Source organism: Urocampus carinirostris, chromosome 2 (genome assembly GCF_059441175.1).
Source record: "Urocampus carinirostris isolate Australia breed hairy pipefish chromosome 2, RoL_Ucar_1.0, whole genome shotgun sequence".
In the NCBI taxonomy this organism is placed as follows: domain Eukaryota; kingdom Metazoa; phylum Chordata; class Actinopteri; order Syngnathiformes; family Syngnathidae; genus Urocampus; species Urocampus carinirostris.
In genome coordinates this window covers 693359-719594 of record NC_142350.1, presented here as the reverse complement: position 1 = coordinate 719594, position 26236 = coordinate 693359, and the positions used below count along the sequence as shown (strand labels likewise).

The 26236-nt window shown below is 40.1% G+C and overlaps 1 protein-coding gene, 1 long non-coding RNA gene and 1 pseudogene across 3 annotated transcripts in view; 2 read left to right on the top strand and 1 right to left on the bottom strand.

Annotated features, from left to right (window-relative positions):
- Positions 1-10207: 10207 nt before the first annotated feature.
- LOC148370550 (uncharacterized) lies at positions 10208-11234 on the bottom strand. Its single transcript, XR_015849672.1, has 2 exons — positions 11000-11234; positions 10208-10582 (listed from the first exon to the last, which is right to left on the bottom strand). It is a non-coding gene; the product is annotated as an uncharacterized LOC148370550 (long non-coding RNA).
- A 7175-nt stretch (positions 11235-18409) lies between these two features.
- The window catches only part of nxph1 (neurexophilin 1), a 65236-nt gene continuing 57409 nt past the window's right edge, over positions 18410-26236 (top strand). For both annotated transcript variants that reach the window (XM_088328185.1, XM_088328186.1), the window contains exon 1: positions 18410-18771. In XM_088328185.1, coding sequence (XP_088184311.1) covers positions 18715-18771 — 57 coding nt within the window. In that variant the 5' untranslated portion in view covers positions 18410-18714. The remainder of the gene's footprint in view (positions 18772-26236) is intronic.
- On the top strand, positions 23543-23673 carry LOC148370549 (U2 spliceosomal RNA; annotated as a pseudogene).

The window sequence follows — 26236 nt, the reverse complement described above, 5'->3', positions numbered from 1 at the left end:
TCGATTACATTCACAACAAATACAAAGACGGAATGGTTTAAGTTGTATTACATTCCCAACAAATGCAAGACGAAGTGGTTTTGGTTATATGTTCGCCATTAAATTCCCTAAAAGTGATATGAAAGTGAGATAAAACGAGGTAAAAGTGGTTGTAGTAGCGAGGGGATGCAAAGCTCGGCAAGGATGCATTTCTCGGCATAACGCCGGCTCGGCAGCTTTTATACCCGTGGTCCACACGAGAAAATGACGCGGAAATGACACGATGAGGAAGCGGAACAGTCGCTGGCGTCTGTTTTGCGGGCATACCACCGATGAACAGCAGGTTGGCCAATTTTGCGCATTTTCCATCCCGGGCAACCACGGGCAAAAAAAAAACGCAAAATTTTACCCGCGATACAGACGCAAACGGCTGTGTGACCGGGCCCATAGCTGGAGCACAATTGGCCTCACAGACATGTTTACATTTTTTCTTCCTTTCGTTGACATGTTTTCCTCCGCTTTTTTAAGTAATATAGTTGCCTTAATCATCAGTGTAATCCAGTCTAAAGCCTACTATAATCAATTAGGGTTTGCTTTAAAACTTTCAATTGAGTGACTTTGCTACGACCTCAGAGAAAAAACATCATTCTGAGTAAAGAAGCACAGGCAGCTAAAAATCAGATGAATGCTCGTGCTTCTGTTTTTATTTTTGTCTAGTTTTATTTTTTGGGGCTATATTTCTTTCCTTTTGAAGTCATTTTGTTCACAATGTTACATAATAATTGGTAATATATGGATAAAAGCAACAACACATTCTGAAAGCTGTCTGGGTGCTGAAAGAGCCGCTTCTCTGAAAAAAGACGTAGATTTGCAACGCAACATTGAAGTACGTAGGTGGGAAAGGTCACGTTGTTCCATTGTCTAACTGTGTACGTGATAAATAAAGTACACCACACTTATCTCTCCATATTTTAATGTCTTAGTGATAAACAAATAATACAATAAGAATATTATTTTAAAAAAGCAAACAAAATTGTCAGCCAGCTTCCTCTCATTGCTTCTCTCTAGTTGCGCTGCTTCCAGGTGTGTGCTTTCATATTTAAAGGGAGATGAAATGAAAATGAAATGATATGCATTTATATAGCGCTTTTCAAGTCACTGACTTCCCAAAGCGCTTTACAATGTGCTCCACATTTCCCAATAGCGGCCTTGCAGCCATGTAAGGCGCTAACCTGCTTATTGGGGGTATTAGGGGTTCAGTGTCTTACCCAAGGACACTTCGACATGTAACAGGATTCGAACTGGCATCGAATCCCTTGGCATCCCTTGATCCCAAGACAAGCGCTCTACCTCCTGAGCTACTGCCGCCCCGTAAAGGGGAGAGTGTATAATTTTTAGTGCCCCCTTTAAACATTGCTTTAAACCAGGGATGTCAAACTCGTTTTACCTGGGGGCCACAAATGCTATAAAAAAATATCACGGTTTAAGTTTAAGTAAGTTTAAGAGAAAAGAAAGAGGGAGAAAAAAGAGAGAAGGAGAGGGAGGAATAAACAGATAGGAGTACAAGGGAGACAGAGTATCAGTGAGAGAAAAAGAGGGAGCAGAATGAAGATGAATGGAGAAGGGGGAAATGAATATAGAGAGAAAAAGAAAGTGATAAGAGAGAAAAAAAAAAGAGTAATAGAAGTGAAACAACAGAAAGAAAAACAGTAAGCAGGAGAAAAAGAGACAAAGTGACGTAAGGGGGGGAGAGAGAGAGAGAGGTCCCGGTTTGACTCCTGTTCCACACATTAAACATGTAGACATGCACAAAAATGTTTCTAAATATGCACAAAAAGCTATGTAAAAAAAAAAACACAAAACGTACGTAAACACACAAAAAACCTATGTAAGCATGCACAAAAATGTACCTAAACGTACTAATCACAAATAAAAATGTACATCAACACACAAACAAAATTGCGCGTAAACACACTAAACGTACATAAACATAGAAAACCTAAACATGCACAAAAATGTATGTAAACACACACAGAAACATACGTAAACACACACAAAATGTACGTAAACACACACAAAAACGTACATACATGCACGCACGAAAACGTACGTAAAAACACAGGAAACACATACGTAAACACCAACAAAAATGTAGTTTAACATATAAACAAAAATGTACATAAGCACACAATGTACATAAACACAAAGAAAAATGTATGTAAATACGCAGAAAAACACACACCAAAATGTACATAAGTATGCACAAAAACACGTAAACACACACAAAAACCTATGTAAGAACGCACAAAAACGTACGTAAACACAAACAAAAATGTATGTAAAAATGCACACAAGAGTACGTAAAGACATAAAACACATTTAAACACACGCAAAAACATACATAAACGCATGCAGGAAAGTATAAGCAAAAACTATCACGAGGGTGAACCGGACCAGAACGGAGGCAGGAGGCAGGAAGGGAGAACTCAATTGCGGTGACGATCAAAACTTTTATTTAACAAAATAAAAGTCGTCCAAAACAGGTTTCCTCCGACTCAAATTAAACAGGACAGGGCATAACAAAACGGAAAATGTGTAATGAGCCAGCACCCGCAAAACCCACAACCCAGCCTTAAGTAGCACACACGCAATTAGTTGATCTGCTTCAGCTAGCGACCGAGACCCCCTTTAAGGAACAGCTCCTGAGGGTCCCAAAAGAAAAATTATTACCTCGCACCCCGGAATGGTTCGACGCCCGGAATGGTTCGATTGGGGCAACCCCGCTCCCTCCTCCGAACACGCAGGAACAGGGAGAGGCAGGCGCCATCGGCGTCGGACGGATCGGACTCGGCGCTCGGCAGGGGAGGGGGTCGGATAGGCGATCGGCAGCGGAGTCGGAATGGGTCGACGCTCTCGATTGGGGGCAACCCCGCTCCCTCCTCTGAACACGCAGGCGCCATCGGCGTCGGACGACCGGACTCGGTGCTCGGCAGGGGGGGTCTGGCGGGCAAACTGGACAGGCGAAAACAGACAGGCAGAACCGGCGAAAACAGGACAGAATCAGAACCGGAAAACAGGACAGAATCAGAACCGGCAAACAGGACAGGTAAGCAAGGGAGTCGGACAGGCGGAATCAGAGTCGGAATCAGGAGAGTCCGAATCAGGAGAGTCGGAATCAGGAGAGTCAGAATCAGGACAGGCAAAACAGGAGAGTCGGAATCAGGACAGGCAGAATCAGGACAGGCAGAATCAGGACAGGCAAGACAGGAGAGTCGGAATCAGGACAGGCAAAACAGGAGAGTCGGAATCAGGACAGGCAAAACAAGAGAGTCGGAATCAGGACAGGCAGAATCAGGACAGGCAGAATCAGAACAGGCAGAATCAGAACAGGCAGAATCAGGGGAGTCGAACAGGCAGAATCAGGGGAGTCGAACAGGCAGAATCAGGGGAGTCGAACAGGCAGGCAGGGGAGTCGAACAGGCAGGCAGGGGAGTCGAACAGGCAGGCAGGGGAGTCGAACAGGCAGGCTGGAGAGTCGACCAGGCAGGCTGGAGAGTCGACCAGGCAGGCTGGAGAGTCGAACAGGCAGGCTGGAGAGTCGAACAGGCAGGCTGGAGAGTCGAACAAGCAGGCTGGAGAGTCGAACAAGCAGGCTGGAGAGTCGAACAGGCAGGCGTCAAATCAAATCCAACACCCAAAACCCCCACCCTCGCACCCTGGAATGGGATCGACGCTTTCGATTGGGGCAACCCCGCTCCCTCCTCCGAACAAGCAGGAACGGGGAGAGGCAGGCGCCATCGGCGTCGGACGGATCGGACTCGGCGCTCGGCAGGGGGGGTCGGACAGGCAGGCACGAGAGTCGGATGGGATCGTCCGCTGAGTTCATTTCTTGGCTGGCTCATTCTGTCACGAGGGTGGACCGGACCAGAACGGAGGCAGGAGGCAGGAAGGGAGAACTCAATTGCGGTGACGATCAAAACTTTTATTTAACAAAATAAAAGTCGTCCAAAACTCCGGGACAAAACAGAACAAAAACATTCTTACACTCAGAATGGGCAAGTACAGGTTTCCTCCGACTCAAACTAAACAGGACAGGGCATAACAGAACGGAAAATGTGTAATAAGCCAGCACCCGCAAAACCCACAACCCAGCCTTAAGTAGCACACATGCAATTAGCTGATCTGCTTCAGCTGGTGCCCAGGGGGTGTGGCCAGCCGGTCACCACGGCGACCATGCTGGCCATGACAAAAACACACAAAAACATACGTAAAAATGCAGGAAAACGTATGTAAACACCGACAAAAAAGTATGCAAACACCCACAAATATGTAAGTAACAAACCTTTTGACCGTCAGTAATGGTAATGGATTTGTAAATTCATTAGTAAGATTACCCTGTCACTGAAAATATGACGCTCTTATGTAACGTACGTTATTCCAAACACTGGTTACAGTGTATGCAAACTTTGTCCAAGTCGAAGTACACTTTCGTGTAGATCAAGTGCACTCTGTCTAGATCAGAGGTCTCCAACATGTTGCCTGCGGGCACCAGGTATGCCCTTAGTAATAACTGCGTAGCCCCGGGTCAAGTTCGGAAAGAAGCTCACCAGTGATAGGTAATTGTGATTTTCTAGTAAATGTAATTTTAACTGATGAGCGGTTGGCTTAACTTTTAATAATTAAAACTTGCTATTAACACAGTAACAATATAAGTGGTAATTTTAGAAATATATATCAAAATGGGAGCCCCTACACCCCAATCAGCAACAAAAAGTAGCCTCCCCTAGAAAAGGTTGGTGAACCGTTCTTTAGCTCCTGTTCCGCGTCGCGGATGCCAATCAGGACTCGACACGACAGCTGCTCGGGTACTAGCCACTTTGCGTCCTGGCCTTGCCTGTGGGCTCACAGCAACATCTGCCCTTACAATTAGGAATTGAGCTCATTCAAACGAGTGTTTCCGAGCCACCGGACACGAACGTATCCCAGCTTCGCAATCATCGTCTTTGTTTCTGCTTTATCGTGTCTTAAAGCCCGTTCTTTTGGAGTCCAAAAGGACATTATTAGGAAAAAGCTACACTGTAATTTTCTACCCAAGTAATGAATATGCAGCAAAACGGTGTGCAAGGGGCCGGAGGGGAAATTGGCCTTGTGATTACACTCCAGTATTGACAATGTAGTGGTTAAAAGTGGAGTAGAAGCAGATGTTTGATTGAGAATTAAGACATGTTTTTCCTATTTTGAGTATGGATTGTCGAGCCCCAGCTGTGGGCGTACTACTCTTGGGAATGAATGGACATCCTTTGTAAGAAACTGATCCAACTTTCGGCTTGGTTTTTGTTTTTTGAGTTTCACTTTTTAGCAGTGTAGGGCACGTTCCTTTAAAAAAGTAATTAGTTTAGTTACTCACTAGTTCTTCCAAAAAGTAACCGAGTTAGTAAATGAATTACTCTATTAGTAGAAGTAACTAGTTAACAGAGAAAGTAACTATTTCCGTTACTTTAAAAAAAAGTCATTGTACGTCAAAGATTTTAGTAGCCCAGGGTCAACATCAGAAATTAGCTCACCGGTGATGGGTAAATGCGATCGTCTAGTACATTTGATTTTAACTGAAATTATGTTTCAGCGGTTGATTTAACTTTTAATAATTACAACTTGGTAATAACAATGTAACAATGTAAATCGTTATTTGGGAAATGTACAGTAAAACAGTAGCACTTAGTCACAATCACCAACAAAAAGTAGGATAGCTTAGAAAAGGTTGGTGAACCATTCTGTAGCTCAGTGGATCTCAAGTGATCTGATTTTAGGACCCACAATCTCAATCTAGTTACAAGCCTCGGCCCATATCTAGAAAATAGTCCACTTCTCCAATGTATTGAATGAAACAATTGTGCGGTTTATATCAGTGACAGTTGAATATAAATATTTATTTTTTGAGACAAATTGACCAGCAAAGCTCAATTAGCTGCATTTTAAATAAAATCTAAAACACTTCACTCAATATTTTTGGCAGTTTATAACAGTCTCATTAACACAGACATTATCAGCATGAAACATAAGTAATAATAGAATGTCTGATGGATAGCTTCATGAGCTCAACATCATTCATAATCTATATAAGTTTGTTTTAAGCATTCACTGAGGTGCAGATCGAATCTAAGAGGACAGAGCATTCCACAGCACCCGGGCCCAAATGGAGAACGCTGTAGAACCTGTTGATTTCTTTTTGGCTTTTGGGATCACTGGTAGGCCAGCATCTTCTGGACAAAGGCACCGAGCAGGAACATAGGGAAAAAATTAGATCTGAAGGTGTAATAGTAGTCTATGTTCCGTACAGCCCTTGGAAGTTTCTTGTGATTCGGTGCTATACAAATAAAGATGGCATGGATCCACACTAAATGAAAAAGTGCAACTGCTGGGATGTATACAGATGCTCCCCTACTTATGACCATTCGACTTACCTAACACGGTAAATATGAACATTTTTTTCGGGATTTCAAAAATGCGGTTGAGAACATGGTCGAAAGGCTTTTTTTAATTTGCCACTTTCTTTTTAACACAGAGGAGGACTTTTGAAGCCCATCTCCCAAAAGTAAGTTACTCTCAACTTTATCTTTATAGAGCATATTATTTTATGAAATTTTTATTTTTTAGTACAAAACAATACAGGTTACTTTTACAAGCCTTAAACACACTTATATAAACCTTAAACATACAAAATATAGCACTGAAGCAACCTACGAACAAATTCAACTTACGAACTATCGTCCGGAATCTTCTAAAGTAGGGCAGCGTCTATACATTCTTACTCAAATTATCTACTTTTAGATAAGAAACCTCACTCACTGAACCCAAACAATCAACATTGCATTATGGGATGATTCAATATCCTATGTAGCAATTTTTATCCACAAACTGAAAATGTATTCAACAAAAAGTGCTATTGAAAATGATTCAAGTACACAAAGGGTCCTGCTTAGCTTATTGGTACTGAAGGTAAGTAGATTCTGAGGGTGTCCAATCACATGTGCAGGGCTTTATCGCCATCTACTGTGAAGTTTTTTTTTCTTCGCATTATTTTTGCCAAATTAAAGAGTCATGGCCCACTGAAAAAGCGTTCGTGACCCATCACTTGAAAACACAGCTGGGGATAATGATTTAAAATTCCCAAAGTTAAAAAAAAAATCAGATACGTCATTGTAATAGTATATTAAATTACCAGGAAATTTATACATCATTAAACCACCATTATAACTACCCTTGCTTTGCTCGTGGGGGCTAAATGTCTCTCAAACAAACCTTAAAACAATATTTCCATTAATTTGTTTTGTTTAAAAGAAACCCAGAAAGTTATGTAAATAAGAAGTACATGGTAAGTTAAAGGTACACTGTGTATTATATAATGCCCCCTAGTGGTGAGAAGCTAGCTATCATGGTTCACTTCAAAGAGCTGGCTCATAGAGCCTCTACGTTCACGAGTGACACATCACAAAAAAACAGTAGCTAGTTCTTGAGGCCAAAAACTATTTTTTTGTCTTTATTGTCATTGATATATTTGTAAAATAGTGTATGCAATTTGAAGGCACTCCAAGGTAAACCTGTAATAAATACTTTAAAGATAAAAAAAGATAAAATACTATCAAGGGTAAATAGGCAAACAAAACAAAAAAACGCCACTCACAACGTGGTTCTTAGAAAACTGGCCCAAGTTATAATAATAATGCAAAGAAATGAATAGTGCATCATAACAATAGTGCAATGAAAAGAAGTGCAATATCATTTAGCAGAAAAAACCTACAAATCGCGATGGGGTTAACAGCTTGAGGGTGCGATATTTGGCTTTCCTGGAAAATAGTGTTATTAGCTGATGAGTTGCTGCTGAGCAGGGGTGGGCGATTTGGGGAATTTTGGTATTGATCGAATGATACCAATCCCATACCGATCTGATTCAGAACCTGCCCTACTCACGAACGAGATAGGTTCAGGACAATCGTTCGTAAGTAGAATGTGTTCGTATGTTCCTTCAATGCTTTATTTTGCATGTATTGTATGTTTAAGGTTTATAAAAGTATGTTTAAGGCTTGTATAAGTAACCTGTATTGTTTTGAAACTAAAAAAACAAACGTTGAAAAAGATAATATGCTCTATAACGTTACAAAGCAGGCAGAATGATAAAGCATATTACTGAAAAACAAAGCTACACATTAGAAGTTGACATTCTGTGGTCTGTGAGGCCCTTTGAGACTCCTTGTGATTAATTCTGTCTATCTACCCTGGTCATATCCCTCGAGAGGGGTGACCGACAGCAAGACAAACACATACACAAAAACAAAGAAAATAAAAAAAGGGAAAAGTAGCAAAAAACACACAAAAAGTTTTTGTGACCATGGCCCAAACACCCAAACAAGTTAAGCACCTCGGCACCCAAGTTTGTCATGCTTTCGTCCACCCATATGAAACTGGACATAAGAAAGCGGTCATGTCACTCGGGTCAGGGTGACACAACACACTCTTCTGTTCAACAGCAGGGCCCGACAATTTTCACTGGTTTACGCCTGCCGCATCATACAGGTGCCCTGCTCATCCCTTAGAACATGTCTAAACATCCCACTATCCTTTTACAACACCTCTCATCATTCCTATCACCAACAAGAGCTCTAGCTTCCACTACATTTAGGCTGCGTCCCATTCTTCGCACTTTCACTCGCTATGTGCCCTAGTCACTCGGTTTGCGCGTTCACGTGAAAATGGGGTGTGTCCCGATACTCTCAAGACCGAGGCAGAAGTGCCCTCAAACCATGTCGTAACCACTTCAAGACCGAGGGGGCTCTCGACCTCACTTGGCAGCGAAGTGACTACCCAGAAGGCTTTACGAATTCTCAATATCAACAAACATGCCCGAAAAGGAACCGCACAAATGTAAGTAGTTTTCCACAACCACGCATGTATTTGCAACAAAATGTATTGAGATATCTTAGTTAGACGTAAATGCAATAGAAAATCGTATTTTCGCGTTAAAACACGAACATTGCAAAATCGCTACTTTACGAAGTGCACTAATCTACCAAGGGAGCTGGCAAAAAAAAAATCTTCACGCTACAAACTTTAAAGTAGGATAACTGGGCAGAAAATCATGGTTCAGCCCATCCCTGTTTTTATCTTAAACGAGTCGTCCTTTTACATCTACTGTACATGGCCAGTCGCTAAAGGAGCATAGTCAGAATACCGTTCTGGACATAAGCGCTTGTTTACTGCACACAATTTCGGGTGTCGTGTTTTATTTACAATATGATTCTTTCATGTGAGATCAGAATGCATTAGTTTTCATCATGCATTATGAGTAATGTCTCCGAATTTCACGTGGAAATACAGTTGAAACAAACTACTATCACATAGTCCACTGCCTTCTCTGTAAACACATATTAAGTAAACTAATTACCTTCTCAAAATGTTGTCCAAATGTGGAGACAATTCTAAAGCATATGTGATGCTGGCCAATAGAAGGCTCATACAGCCATAAGAATAACATGTCAATTTTGTGTATCTATTCACTATCAAATAATTATCCAGAACACATCCTATAATTTCCTGTCTCACATCAACTTGCTGAGCATCCTATACTCAGTTGTTTTTGTACAATATTATTAAGTAATTCTTGTTTTTTCCACCCAACCTAAAGGCCACTGTAGAACGTCCCGTGGAAGAGCTGGTCACCATCACAGCTACCACGCCATCCACACCACCGGGCACGTCGTTGGCACCTTCTAATCCGGTGCCAAACCCCAAATCACCCAGAAAAAAAAGAAAGCACGATACACTCCTTGACTTTTTGAAAGTGGAGTCTGCCGGAGTGAGGAAAAGGCTCGAAGAAACTGTGGCCAAAACTGAGCGGTTCCTGTCCTTTTTGGGAAGCTCGTGGACAAATTTCCAGAACAGTGACATCTCTGCAATGTTTCCCTTTGTTTTATAAAAGGAAAATATTGTTTTTTTTTATTAAGAACTCAATGAAGTTCCAGTTTGTGTTTTCCAGCTTCATGGATGTATTGGTATATTTTTGTTAAAATTTGTGACACATTATTTACTATTATGTATTTTGGCCCAATGTGAGTTTGTTTTTCTGAAAGTAAACTATTATTTAAGCTGGAGTGATTTGTAGTTGTTTTCTGTCCAACAGTCACATAGTTCACACACAGTATCTCACATCATTATGAAATAAACCACCAAGGTGTTACTCAAAATGAAGATGTTTATTGAATAGTAATGCAGAAAAGCACATAATGCAAATGTGGGTCTGACTTAAAGAGCCTAAATATGGCTTTTGGGCAATTTATTCCATATTAACTGTGGACAATTCTTTGTACGGTGGACCTGGGAACCCTGAAGACCCGTGACACCACACGGTAGGACAGAGCGTGGGCCAGCCAGTACACGTAGATCAGGACCTCCAGCCACGGCCCTGTTCCCTCTTTAGCAGCTCATGCAGGGCCCACATAACCTTCTTGCTCAACCTTAAGTCCTGAATGAGTTCTGACTCCACATCCAACCATAAGCACAGGATGGGAACATTCCTGTCCAACCTGTCCACGCTTATGGGACAGCCACTCTGGAACACAATAGATAACAAACAATTTAGACATAAAAGTGGGCATAGAAAAGAAAAAGACCGCTTTAACTGTGATGTAAGCATCATGAAAAAATGTTGAAATGAGCTTCTTTATATCCAATGACAACTCTTTTGAATTAAATTCCTTATGAACTAAGGTTTTTGGGTCGTACAGGGAAGTTTGGTGACGATATTATGTCAGCTTAAGGGTCAGGTGGACTGTTCTTGTGTTTGTTTACTTTTCATCATGTCACACACTAAAGACCCCTACTATATGTCATAAAATGGCATTAAGATACTAATAAGTAGATTGCCATTTATGTCTACACAAACATAAGGTATTATGTGAACGTGCATTGTATGTTAACTTTTACTGTATTTGACCGAACGGGTCATTTTTTTAATGAGTGTACGTACCTGGTAAAGATGAATCAGCACTACATAGCGCCGAAGCTGTCTTCAGTATAGCACATTTCTCCTCCGTTGATTGGAGACACGGAAAAGATGATGAGCTTTCAGGCAATCGGTAATAACACAGCTGTAGCGGGCATTTTTAACGTTGCACGAACTCTCCAACTGACACACCACAGGTTGAGACTCGAGTTGTTTACATGTGACGTAGACCAATACGTCACTGAGGTCTACAGCCAATTCGTATTACTGCCATCTACTGGACTGGGGTGGAACCTTGCAAGTGTCGTCCAATTTCTTAGGGGACAATCTCCACTTTGCACTCCACTCACGGAGGGCACTTCCCCATCGAGGGACCTCACTGGAGGGTTCTCAGGGCCAAGTGAGAGGAATGGGATTGGGCCTTAGACCTCTTCCCTGCAGTGCACTCATAACACCATCCATCCACGTCAATCGCGGCCTTCCTCTTGGTCTCCTTCCATTTACTTCTACTCTGTAGATCCTCTTCAACATTCGCTCCTCATCCATCCTCTCCATGTGTCCATATCAACTGATCACTCTCTTATCCACACGCTTGCTCAGTTCCACTACTACTCCAGTTCGGTCTCTCACAATTTAATTTCTCAATCTAGCCAATCTTGTCACTCCTAACATACTCCTCAAACACTTCATCTCAAAAACAATGAATGTCCTCCTCAAATCTGCGTTCAGGTTCCAAGTCTCTGCACCATACGATACAGTCGGCACAGTCACACTCTCATACAGTCCCCTCTTAACATCCATGCTCATACTCTTGGTGCTCATCACCCTCCTCAGAGCACCCAAAACCTTGCTTCCTTGATTTACTGTGTGCAATATCTCGCACTCCATTCCACCAACTGCAGTCACATCACAACCCAAGAACCTAAAACTTTCAACTTCTTCCAGCACCTGTCCATTGCAACCTTATATCCAATGCCATGCCCACTCCATCACGTGAACACTTCATCACCTTACTCTTCCCAACATTCACACTTTACTTACGCCTATCACACACTCTTCCAAACTCCATTACCAACCTTCTCAATGTTTCCTCAGAATCAGCCACAAGCGCTGTGTCATCTGCAAACAACAACTGACTTACCTGCCACACCGTTCCACTGTTATCCATCATCTCTGCACCTCTGCCAAATACTGTTGCATTCACCTCTCTCACCACACCATCCTTGTACGCATTAAATAGCCATGGTGACATCACACACCCCTGTCTCACACCAGTCAACACAAGGAACTACTCACTTGTCTCACTCCCTACTCTTACACATGCTTTGCTGTTCAAATAAAAACTCTTCAATGATTCCAACAACTTTCCACCCACTCCATATATTACCATCACTTGCTACAACGCCTCTCTATCGACCCTTTCATACGCCTTTTCAAAATCCATGAAAGCCAAAAAAACCATCCTTGCCTTTTGTAAAATATTCCATTCACACACCTGTCGTACTGCAAACACCTGATCCACACATCCTCTTCCTTTCCTGAAACCACGCTGCTCCTCCATACCACCTCATCAGTTCTTCCTCTCACTCTCTTAATCAAGACTCTTCCATACAGCTTACCCGACACGGACAACACGGACAACAAACTGATGCCTCTCAAATTGTTACATTCATACTTATCACCTTTACACTTATACAATGGCACCACACATGCACTACACCAATCAACAGGAACCCCACCACTTAAAAGCATGCATTCAACATGATTACTAACCAGTCAATCATAGCTGTGCCACCTTTCCTCAAGCATTCAGCAGTACAACCATCCAACCAAGGCGCCTTCCCCCTTTCATTTCTTTCAGTGCCTCTTTGCACCTCCCATGTTTCTACAGGCTTTACATTTAAATCACCCAGCACGGGCACTCCTATCTTTCGACATCATTCATCATTTGCGTTCCTTTTTGCTGCTTCCACTACTGCTTTTACCAACCTTTTCTTCACTTTATACCTTTCATACGCATCACCACGCTTATCTTGCAGCCACTCCTCAAAGGCATGTCTCTTCCCTGTCACAGCCTCTGAGACCTCATTATTCCACCATTCATTTCCTTTCGTAATAGCTTGACCAACTTTTCTCATTCGACACACTTCTTTCGCACTCCTCAACACTGCCTCTTTAAACCACTTGCATTCTATTTCTACACTCTCCACTTCTCTTCTAATCTGTTCATACCCTTCCCCTATCCCCTCTTTAAACTCTCTTCTGCCTTATTCAACTCTGACATTTTCACCTCTTACCTCACACTCTTCTTATAACTAGCCCTCCATGATCCATCTATTATCAGTTTTCCTTGAAATAAAAATGATCAGGCATACCATTCATTTCACTCATTTCAGGCATACCACTCATTTCACCTCTGTAAACATGCACATCCAACAATCTACTTAACATCCCTCTCCTAACCACCACATAATCCATCAGTGCTCCGTCCACCATCTTCCCACCTCCACTCTGACATAGTTTAAAGTCTTTTTAAACTATGTATTTGCAATCACCATCTCATTTTCCTCACATAACTCAATCAATTCCTTCCCACTCTCATTTCTTCCTGGTACTCCATATTTACCAACCACATTTTCAACTGTTCCATCACCCACTGTAGCATTCAGGTCACCTAGTATTACCACTTTCCACCCTTCTTTCGCACTTGCCACACATTCAGACAAATCCTTCCAGAACTGCTCTCTCTCCTCAGCACTTCTTTCTGAACCAGGTCCATATGCACTTATAAACATCCATACTTCTACACCCCACTTTAATCTCACCCACATCAATCGGGAAGATATCCCTTTCCACTCCATCAGTTTTTCCTTTGTTTTGTCACTCACAAGCACAGCCACTCCTTCTCTAGCATGTCCACCCATAACTCCAGACTTACTACCATACATACCTCCAAGTGTCTCAATCACCCGGATCGGTAACACCTGTGTTCAGGATTTGGCGCCAACAGCCAGGACAGGTGATTGGTGCACCGTGTACATTTAAATCCCCAGCTTCCGGTAACACTTTGTCTGATTGTACTCACGCTACCTATTGCCTTCAGCTCAGTAAGCCCGTACCTCTGACTCTTTGCCTGCTCCCTGTTTCCTTCCGATTGATCTCCGTTGCCGACCCGTTTCTGTAATCTGCCCTGCCCATCTGACTCCTGAACTCTTTTCCGAATACTACGACGCCCTTCTTCTGCAGCCCCGGCCATCAAAACTACGATTACGCATGTCCGCGACCATTCCCGCCAAGCCTTCTCCCACCTGTCAAGTTCCGTCAATCCGCCTACCAACGGATCGAAGAATCCCACTTTGTCATTTCCTTCCTTTGAATAAAACCAAGAAACGAGCGCAAGTGATCTCAGTCTTCCTTTCGTCCTGTCTGACACCAAGCTGTAATTTACCCTTTCCTTTCATCTTTGTCTCACTCAAGGCTAACACATCAACCTTGCTTTTAGTCATCATCCTTCAGATATCGTCTTTTCTTCCACTCAGTTTCTTTACTTCCACATTTAGTGACGCTATAACTAGGGTTTGCGAGACTTTTCGGTCCCCCGCCCCCCTTGCTTTGCCTTGCTGTCTCCTAGGGAGTAGAGCTAGAGAGGAAAAGATCCCCAGTCCCCTCGCTCCCTCCACTTTAGTCGCCTCTTACAACACGCAGCGGACCACGGTGGGAGAATTCTCAGGCCTCCCAGAGGGAGAGGGCCCCTCACCACAGGATATTGTGATTAAAAGCTATACAAATAAACATGACTTGACCATAAAAATAAATACGTTTAAGTTGAATTTACTTTTGGAAACGTTAGGTGACTTCCTTTTTTGTGGTAAAAAGTGGTCGAAAAAAAAGCAATCCAACGATTTTCTCAACCGCATCAAGCTTTCTTATTCTACTTTCAATTCAAAATAAACGGCTTGCCTCTTCTTTACACTTTACACCAACCATATGGAATGGATGCACGAGATAGTAAACAATAAAAATGTCAAATTTCTAGAGATACAGTGTAGTGTGTTTACACATGCACGAAGTAGGAAGTAGAAGCCAGATTTTCCTCTTACAAATGTTTCAGAACAAAAGCCAAGTCTGTCAAACCAGAAAAGCAACAATGTAACAATAATTTAAATACTTTATAAAAATGTCAGATTGACAAATAAAATCACCTTCCATCTTCCAAAATTTTGAAAATAAAGTAATAATGCAAAAAAATATAAATTGTCTTACTGGTTGCCCTGGTGACAGCTGGTTTACAGGGTGTTGTTCAGGAACAGTAACATTTTTACATTTTTGGTTGCAGCTTGTTGCTTTCTGCATGGGGAGCTTTTTGCAATTCAGGTCAAGTCACATTTATTTAATTAGCCCGTAATCACAAAAAATGTCTCAAAGGACGGAACAGGATTACAATTACACAATTACTTGATCTTAAACCAACATGCGGGCAAGGGACAACTCAAAACCTCAGCGTGAAGAAAGAGAGAAACCTTGAGAAGGGGCCTCACAAGTGGTAATCCCCTTTTGCAGGTGTTTATGTCAACTTGTGTGCTGCCATAGGAGCAGATCATTCTACCACACAAATAACATTTGGCATTGTCCTTTTCCTTAGTTGAAGAAAAAGGTCTTGTCATTTTGAGCTTCTGGTAGGGGTTGTTGCATTGATTTATCCCTCTCTTCTGTCTGGCAGGCAGGATGAAACAGCAGGCCAGGAAGGAAAAGGTGCTAAAAGAGTGCCTGTCAGTCACACAGTCAGGCATTAACTTAGAGAGTGGCCGAGAATGCTCTGTACATAGAGAAGCAATGCTTTGAGAAAATCATTGGAGTGGCTAAGTATTGATCCCAAGACAATCGTATCGATATGATCCGAGCACTTGCTGAGCATCGATAATATCAATATTTGGATCAATCCGCCCACCCATACTGCTGACTGTGACAGTGAAAGAAAGCGATTGAGACATACTTGCGGAAAGTTCTATGCGTTGGTAAAACATAAACTGAAATTTTATTGTAACGCTGAAACCATGTTGTATTATATCTATACACAGGATATTACACATACCCAAACAAGTCTTTTCCAAAGCCTGCATTGAAGAAAAAAGGTTGTTGATGAGCACACATGCTTTGGCTCATGCAGTCCCTCTCCTTCTCCAAAGATAGCAGCAGTTTCGCTCACAATTTCTCTGTCCAGAAGTTACCCAGGTGCATCAGATCAGACAATTAGCCACATCCACCATAAATACTGCATGCTCCCACCTTCCGAGGCTGAGACATTTTGATTCCTGAAAACATTGCCTTGGTTCCCTGAAGACGACATGCTTCTCCTCCCATAACTTTCTCCTTATGTTCCCTCCTGGTTCCAAGTTTATCCACTCCAATACCTGCCACTCCAACCACCTTCTGAAATGTACTCCCAAATCTCTCTTTCAAGATTACAAGCTACTCCTCCCAGGCCATCATCTTCGATTCCCTCCTCGTCTCAAGATTTTTCTCTCGCCATCTTTTTAAAGGTATTACCAAATCTCCCTTTCAAGATTTTCGCCACCCCAAGAACCCGGAACGAATGACAATGACTGGGGCGGCAGTAGCTCAGGAGGTAGAGCGATCGTTTTAGGATTAAGGGATCCCAGTTCGAATCCCGGCTTGTCCGTGTTACATGCCGAAGTGTCCTTGGGTAAGACACTTAACCCCCAGTACCCCCAATAAGCAGGTTAGCGCCTTACATGGCTGCACAGATCACGGCCACTATTGGGAAATGTGAAGCACAATGTAAAACGCTTTGGGAAGTCATTGACTTGAAAAGCGCTATATAAATGCAGATCATTTCATTTCATTTCAAGAAAAACAAACACTCAAAAATAAAGGGGGAAAATGAAATAAGGAAAAAAAGAGTAAAAAATGGTTAAAAAAAGAAAAAAGAAAAGAGCATCCTAAATAAAATGATAACGGTAAAAAGAAAGACAAAAGACGGATGAGATGGGAAAAAGGAAAATAAAAGAAAAAAGTTAAAAAGAAGAAAAAGAGAGAAAAAAGAATGAAATAAAACCTTAAAGAAAGAAAATGGTAAAAAAGAAAAAAAAGAAAAATAAGAAATCAAATAAAAGTAAGAACATTAATAAAAGAGAAATGAAAAAAGAAAAAAGGAAGCAAGGAAAAAAGTAAGAAAAGAAGAAAAAATGTTTTTGGTTCATATATATCTGGTGCTTTTACTGGGTTTTCTGGCATTTCCATGGTATCTTAATATGTTTCATTATTTTTATCCATCCATCCATTATCTGCTCCGCTTATCCTCAGTAGGGACGCAAGGGAGCTGGAGCCCATCCCAGCTATCTTCAGGCAGTGGACACGGGACACCCTGAACTGGTTGCCAGCCAGTTGCAGGGCACACTGGGACAGAAAACTCACTCGCTCATTCACACCTAGGGACAATTTGGACCAGCCAATCCACCTGAAATGCATGTTTTTTGGAATGTGGGAGGAAACCGGAGTGCCCGGAGGAAACCCACGCAAGCACGGGGAGAACATTCAAACTCTGCACAGGAGTATTCGATCGCATTACCCCCGAACTGTGTGCGCTAACCACTCTTCCAACGTATTGCATTATAATATTACATGTCGCCCATGTTGTCATTTGATCAACCCATGTTGACTGTATGATTTTGTATTCCTTCTATTCCTATGCCAAAAATAGGAATGCTTGTCAAATAGCTACAAGAGCTTCGAGGCATATGTTTATTATAGGTGTTATTGAGATTCTGAAAAAGGGACCCCAAAACTTGCAAAGATGGTATCAATGATGTCTTAGATGGGGTAATATAGTGTTTACAGAGTTCCATCAATTTTAATAATGGGACCCAAACCACCCGTGAAAAGTGAAAGTCCGCAAAGTAGTGTCGCACCTCTTTTCTCCTTCAAATTGAAACCCAATATATATTTTTAACTTGTTGATTTTTTATTTTTTTTGGGGGGGCGCACATTGATCAAAACTCTACTGGCCGGTCACATGCAGTACAGTATTGAAGACGCTTTGTTATGATTGGCACTCAAGTCAAGATTTTAAGTCAAGGGGTGCTGGCCGATCGGCTTGAATCTTGGCTGTCCGAAACATTCCTCCGTGTTGGATGAAGCATTCATTGTTTTTTTTTTTTTAAACATTTTTAATCGTGTTGTCTTTTTTGAATGCCCAGTCAGCTTGAATCTTGGCTGCCAAAAACGTCCCTCAATAGTGCAGGAAGCATCCTTTGTTTTGTTTTTTAATTCAATCTATATATATATATCTTTTTATTATTTTTTTTCCTGCGAAGGGGTGAACCCGTGATAACCAAAGCGCGAAGTGGCGAGTGTTTTCTGTACTCCGCCACCCCAAAACCAACCAGCCAACCAACCATCCTCCACCCCTGTCGAGCAAGAACCTCTTGGATGGCAGCCGATATAAAGCACAAATCTCTCCGTACGTCGGAACTCTTACACCACCAGACAATCACACGCTCGACCTTGCGCACCTCATATTAGACTGCATCTGGATGAACGCTCAACTAAATGTTGCAACGACCCTGTAACCCAGTTACTCTCCGACCTCGATACCGACGGCGTCTCTTTTTCGGTCATGGGTTGCGGCGTACCAATCAAAGTCTTGACCGTATTCTAAGCTCTCCGCGTGGATTTACGCTTCAAAGTGTTTGCGCGTAGCCGAGGAAATTTGAGGAAGGATGCAGGGGACGTGTAGATACGTTGTGTTCCTGATACTCGCACCGCTTCTTCACCTGGTGAGTAGTGCGCTTCACTTTTTAGCACAACCTTTTTACCTTTATGAAAAAGCATTGGCGGCCGGGGTCTGTGTTATGCTTATTATGCTGAAATAAGCTTTATGGTAGAGTACATAACAGTTTCAATACGAGCGATTTGAATAGGAAAAGGCAAAATAAACATGTTACCTGCTCAATTAAGACACATTATTTATTTTCATATTATAACAATGGATCACTGGCTACCCAAACACCATATAAGGGTTAAATCTGTAAGATCTTTGGTTTAAACTGTTGCCCTCAAGTAGATGACTTAAAGAATTTATTTGTAGAATAAAAAAAACGCTTTACCTAATAGCAATAATTATCGTCAAATCCTTACTCAGAGACATTGGTTGCCATGCTTAGACAGGATTGTGCAAAAATAACGGGTGGTTCCGTTCTTGATTTTTTTATTTTGGTATTTACTTTTATTTTACTTATTTGTGTACTATTACCCACACTATTAATGTTTTACCACTGTGATATTTGATATTGTCAAAGTTCTTTCATTTCACATGTTAATAATGACAATGTAACGTATTCTATTAATTAAGACTGCAACAGTTTATCTGGAATAGCAAATCTAAAATATTTTCTCAGCTACATCTAAAATTCACTCGTTCGCTTATTTTTGTAATTTGGTATTCTCACGTTTAAACACACACACACACACACACACACACACACACACACACACACACACACACACACACACACACACACACACACACACACACACACACACACTTTGACTTTAAATAGCTAATAGACTTATTTGATCTATTTCAGATGTGTTTTTCTGAGTATCTGAGTAAGAATGGTGTATAACAGGCTTGTGAAAAAAGGTATATATACGCCGAATTCACAGTAGGAAAATATCTAAAACATCTTTTATTGCCAACTACCAGTGATATGATATTAATTTGTCTCACGGGGGCGCCACTACAAAGCAAATGTTGCTAGAGCGACGCGTCACATTCATGGAAAAAGGAGAAAAAGGACCTCTTTTGTCCTTCAGAAATTGTAACTTAAACCCATTTAATAAACGTAATTTTATTCGGTGCTTGAGCCTAAATTGTTATTTTTTGATTGATTCTTGAATAATGATATTACAAACTAAGCTTGAGATACTATTAATGATAATATTTTCAACAATAATCAATGTAATTGTTTTCATACCCCTATTTAAAATTCCTCCTTTGCTTTTAAATTGTTCGACATTTTATTTTATGATTTTTTTTAAATATCGTTATTATTATTATCATCATTATTTTTATTATTTGTATTTTTATTAATATTATTGTTGTTGTTTTTGGTACACTTTCTATGAATTTTATCACCAAGCCTCCTTTTAAACCCCCGTAAAGTCCAGGAAATATGTAATATTAAGAATTGCACCTAGACCACAGGACTAAAAATAGCTCTAAAAGAATTGGGATTTAAAAACTGTAAAATTGATTCGAGTTAATGAAATAAAATACTGTATTTATTTATGTTTTGATCTAAATCATTATTAATTATATTATTATCAATTTACTCCCGAAAAAGGATTAATTCTCAGTTATAACATCCTGTCGCTCAGCTTTTTAGAATGATTCTGACATTAATTTGTTGAATGGTGAAATTAAAAGCAACAATGCAATTTGACAAAACACTGAATATATAGTTTAAAAAAACAACAGAAATAGCAAGATGGCAACCTACCCCTGTGAATATGCAAATATATATCATTAATGTATTATCAAAAAATTATAATTGCCGTTTTTGTTCACCCTTTTGCACACTTTTTACTTTTTTAATTAGTTTTACTTGCACTGGAAGGAGAAGCCCTCCAATTCCGTTATACTTTCAAAATGCTATGATAAAACCTCTACTTCAAAATACTTCTACAGAAATACTATAAACATACCTATTCAGTAACACTTTGAAAAATGCTACTACAGAAATATTGTGTCAGGCAACTACTTCAGGGTGTCTCCTGCCCACTGTCCGAAGATCGCTGGGATGGGCTCCCTACTGAGGCTAAGCGGTACAGATAATGGATGGATGGATGGATATATATATATATATATATATATATACTGCCAAAAATAAACAAACAATGGATATAATATAAAGTATGACAAACATACGACAAAAATGCTGCAAAAACAAAACTACAGAAATACCACAAAAATACAGCCCTTTGAGACTTGACACTTTTCACAATAAAATAAAATAAAATAGAGGAACAATTTCCTTCTAGTGTTAGGAGGTCAAAACACATCATTCCAATGTCAACCAAGAAAAAAATATATTTTATATATACATATTTTATATAATAATTCTTTCATATAGTTTTAAAGAAATGTGCTTGTGAACACACGCACATGCACACGCACGCGCGCACGCAGACACACACACACACACACACACACACACACACACACACACACACACACACACACACACACACACACACACACACACACGCACAAACACGCTCACAACCAGAAACACTTAGTCCCAATTGTCTCCCAAAAATACAACAACAAAAATACTACAAAATTCCCACAATTATATTTAGTATCAAGTTTAGCGCTTAAAAACCCTTCTTTTCTTTTCCTTGTGAAAATAAAAAAAAATACTGTAGGAATATACAGTAAAATGCTGAAAAATATTACTACAGCAATACTCAATACAGAAATACTATTGCAGAAATATTACAACAGAAATTATCAAGGTAAATTTTCGGCTCCTTTTTAGCTATTTATCTATCTTTGTTAATAGCTTTCTATCCGTTTATTTAGATGGGTTTTTACTCTCTCAGCTAGCTATTAGTTTATTTATTTCTTCACCTGTTTACCTTTCTAGCTAACTATGAAGCTACCTTTTTAGCTTTTTGGCAAGCTAGCTTTCTACATTTTTTGCATCCTATATCGCTAACATTTGACCCTTTTTGCAAGTTATAGGGCTTCATTTTGGGTTTTTCCAGCTAGTTATCTTGCTTTGTTATTAGTTTTCTCTTTATATGGCTATCAAGCTACCTTTTAACTATTTAGCGAGCCATCTAGCTGAGTTGCTATTTTAGAAATGCTGCATTTCGGCATCCTTTCCATCTAGCTATCTAACTTTGTTTATAGCTTTCTGTCCGTCTATTAAGATTGCCTTTTACTCTTTAGTTAGCTATCTAGCTCCCTATTTAGCTAGCTATTTAGCTAGCTTTTTACATTTTATCGCGCTCTCTAGCTAACATTTTACCCTTTTTGCACGTTATCAAACTAAATTTTGGGGCCCTTTCTGGCTAGCTATCTAGCTCCCGATTAGTTTTTTTTTTTTACCCGTTTACCTTTCTGGCTAACTATCAAGCTACCCTTTTAACTATTTAACAATCCATCTAGCTAAGGTGCTATTTTAGAAATACCGGATTTCGGCCTCCCATCTAGCTATCTAATTTTGTTTATACCTTTCTGTCCGTCTAATTAAATGGCTTCTTACCATTTTAGCTAGCTATCTAGCTCCCTTTTTTATTTACCTGTTTACCTTTCTAGTAAACTCTTTAGATACCTTTATAGCTATTTAACAAGCTATCTATCTATCTTTTTAAAGTCTTTGCATGCTATTTATCTAACATTTGAACCTTTTTGCTATTTATCAAGTTAAATTTTGGGCTCCTTTCTTGCTAGCTATCTAGCTTTGTTTTTTAGCTTTCTATGTGTCTATTTAGATGGCTCTTTACCCTTGGCTAGTTGTCTAGCTCCTTTTCAGTATTTTGCCAGTTTAACTATCTAGCTAACTACCAAACTATTTTTTAGCTATTTAGCAAGCCATCTAGCTTAGTTTCTATTTTAGAAATGCATATCAAAGTGGGTGCCCTTTGCACTAACTGATAACAAAAAGTAGCTTTTAGCTTGAAATAGGTTGGAGACCCCTGGTACAATGGGTTTTCAAACAACAATTAACTCAAAAATACAAAAACAAGAACATGAATCAAATGTACTAAATTTATCCAAACACATGCCAGCGCCTAGCGCTTGCCATTACGCACACACAAAGCAACCTCACCAAACTGCAGGCTCACGCAAATCTCAACAATGAGTGCTATGTTGAACCCAGGGCTACCTTATCTGCAGAAGCGAGCGAGACTTAATCCTGAACTTTGATGGTCTTACTTGGTGTTAAAAGCACTTTAGCCTCTTGTCTGACAGCTGGATAACAGCTCAAGTGCAGGTAGGTGGCAACGCAGTCTCTAAACCAAAGAGTTCACTCACTTATCGGCATCACCATTTAATTAAGAAGGCTCTTTATTCCTAGACAGCAAATCTGCTGATTATTATTCTTCACTATCACCTATGGCTGCAACCAACATCCCCTCTTAGCTTTTACGGGTCTGAGTGTTCACACAAAGTCCGTGAGCATCGTTTCAAAGTACAATGTTGGCAAAAAGATTGACCTAAAATATTGGCAAATTATTTGAATAAAGTATCTATCTATCTATCTATCTATCTATCTATCTATCTATCTATCTATCTATCTATCTATCTATCTATCTATCTATCTATCTATCTATCTATCTATCTATCTATCTATCTATCTATCTATCTATCTATCTATCTATCTATCTATCTATCTATCTATCTATCTATCTATCTATCTATCTATCTATCTATCTATCTATCTATCTATCTATCTATCTATCTATCTATCTATCTATCAAACCATGGCCAAAACAGGGCTCACTTGCTCTGATATGGCGTAAAAGTGGGCGATAAAACCATCTGGGACCATGAGAAGGCGCCTTTTAGCTTGATTTTTGCATTTCGGAGATGGAATATGAGCTTGCTCTGTCCACTCCACGCATCGGCCCGGTAATGCAGTACCTCCGGGAACGGTGCATTCGCAATGATCGCAGCAAGGCTTTAGGGCTAGGACCTTAGCTTGGCCTTTTGGCTGAGAGTAAGTGTCCCGGCTCCTAGGCTTTGTAGCGTATTATGAACTGACCGATAACGGATAATGGATAATGAATAACGAAGATAGATCAATAACCCTTAAAAACCCCAAAACCCCACACCGACCAGCCCCAACGCCATGCTTGACTTTAGGCCCAACACAAACATGTTTGTACTCCTCACCTGGTTGTTGCCACCCATGCTTTACACCATCTGAGCCCAATAAATTTATATTTGTCTCTGTAGACCATAGGATATAATTTCATTAAGCAATGGCCTTTGTTGACAGACTTGTTTTCATTGTGTCAAAGCAATGTTTCTTAAGTAATGTCCTATTAAAAAATATAATTAAATCTCAGCAGAAATGTACGAATGTACGCACTTTTGTGACATACTGTAGTTTCCTTTTTCTTTTATTGGTTACTTCCCTTTCTCTACTTTCCTTTTTTTAAATACTTTGTTTTTCTTACATTTTCCCTTTTTTCCTTTTCCCCCTGCTTTTTTCTTTTGACATTTTCTTTTGTTTCTCTTTTCATTTTGTTTCTTCTTCTTTTTTTGCTTTATTTTTCCCAATCTATTTTGTGACCAATGTTACATACTAATTGGGGGGACAGCAACAAAGCAATCCGAAGAGCCATTTGGGAGCTGAAAGAGCCACTTTTCTAAAAAAAAAAAAAAAAAAGACAGAAACTTGCGAGGCAAAATTGACATAAGTAGGTAGAAAAAGTCAAATAGCTACGTAATGAAATGATCTGCATTTGAAATGATCTGCATTTATAAAGCGCTTTTCAAGTCAATGACTTCCCAAAGCGCTTTACATTGTGCTTCACATTTCCCAATAGCGGCCATGATCTGTGCAGCCATGTAAGGCGCTAACCTGCTTATTGGGGGTTCAGTGTCTTACCCAAGGACACTTCGGCATGTAACACGGACAAGCCAGGATTCGAACTGGGATCCCTTAATCCTAAAACGATCGCTCTACCTCCTGAGCTACTGCCGCCCCAATATAACTGTGCAGGCAACGATTAAAGTAAAGCACTCTTCTCTCTATATATTTTAATGCCTTGGTGATAAAAAATAATACAATAATAATATATATATTTTTAAAAAGCGTTCTCCACCATTCCCCCCACTGGCTCTGTCATTATACATTTTAAGAAATTTGATTACTGAAAGGCATGTTGTTTGGTCGTTGATTGAGCCTATTTTAACTTCTAATAATTACAACCTGGTACTAACAGTAATAGTATAGTTAAGCCATTGTAATACCATAGTATTTTAGAAATGCATACTAAACTGTTAGCCCCTTCACACTAATCACTCACAAAAAAGTAGCTCTTAACAGCTTAATCAACACTTATTTTATGCTACAAGGCCTGCAGAACTGGTTATGAAGGCCACTGGGTAGAATTCTGACCCTGGCAACAAGTTATGGCTGAGATGTGATTGGTTAAATGCTTAAATATGGAAGCACACCTGGAATTAGCGCAAGCAGGGAGCTAGTAATAAAAGGAAAGTGACAATTATCCCAAAAAGTATTTATGGACAAAATGAAATTTACATCACATGATTCAGATATTTTTAGGCCAGCAGAGAAGCCATTCCGGTCCCTGACGGCGTACGCCCGGTAATAACATTATAAAAACAGAGTAATAACATAGTAATAACTAATACATACATAGCAACCGGGTAGTCCTTTGCGCTAATTCGTTACCAGATGTAGTTTCAAGCCTAAAAAATGTTGTAAACCCCTGTTGCTAGAGCAGTGCATTTCAACCACTAGTGTGCTGTGAAACCATGTTAACCACAAAATTGCCAATTTAATTTTTTAAATTAACAAAAAAAGGTTAGGATGTAGTGCTCATTTTAATTATTATTTTTGTTTTTTTCCAGAAAAAAACCCATCAAAATTGAATAAAACTTGGAATAACACGTCAAAAAATACAAAACTCAATTCCAATGAAGTTGGGAAAGTGTGTTAATTGCAAATAAAAATTGATCCAAGTAAATTGCAAATTCTTTTCAACCCATATTTAAATGAATGCACAGCAAAGACAACATATTTATTGTCTTCACTCATAAACTTTATTGTTTTGGGAGAAAATCATCAACTCTGTAATTTGATGACAGCAACACGTGCCAAAATAGTTGGGACAGGTGTCAATAACTACTCAGAAAGTGGATGAATGGAAATCAACCAACTATTTGCAGGTGAACAGATGAATTAGCAACAGGTGAGAGTTGTTACTGGGTATAAAAAAGGGAGACCCGAACAAGCTAAGTCATTCACATGCAAGGATGGGGCGAGGTTCACCTCTTTGTGAACAACTGCGTGAGCAAATTGTTGAACAGTTTAAAAACAACATTCCTCAAAGTACAATTGCAAGGAATTTAGGGATATCATCATCTACAGTCCATAATATTGTGAAAAGGTTCAGGGAATCTGGAGAAATCACTGTGCGTAAACGGCATGGCCGTAAACCATTATTGAATGCCCGTGACCTCCGAGCCCTCAA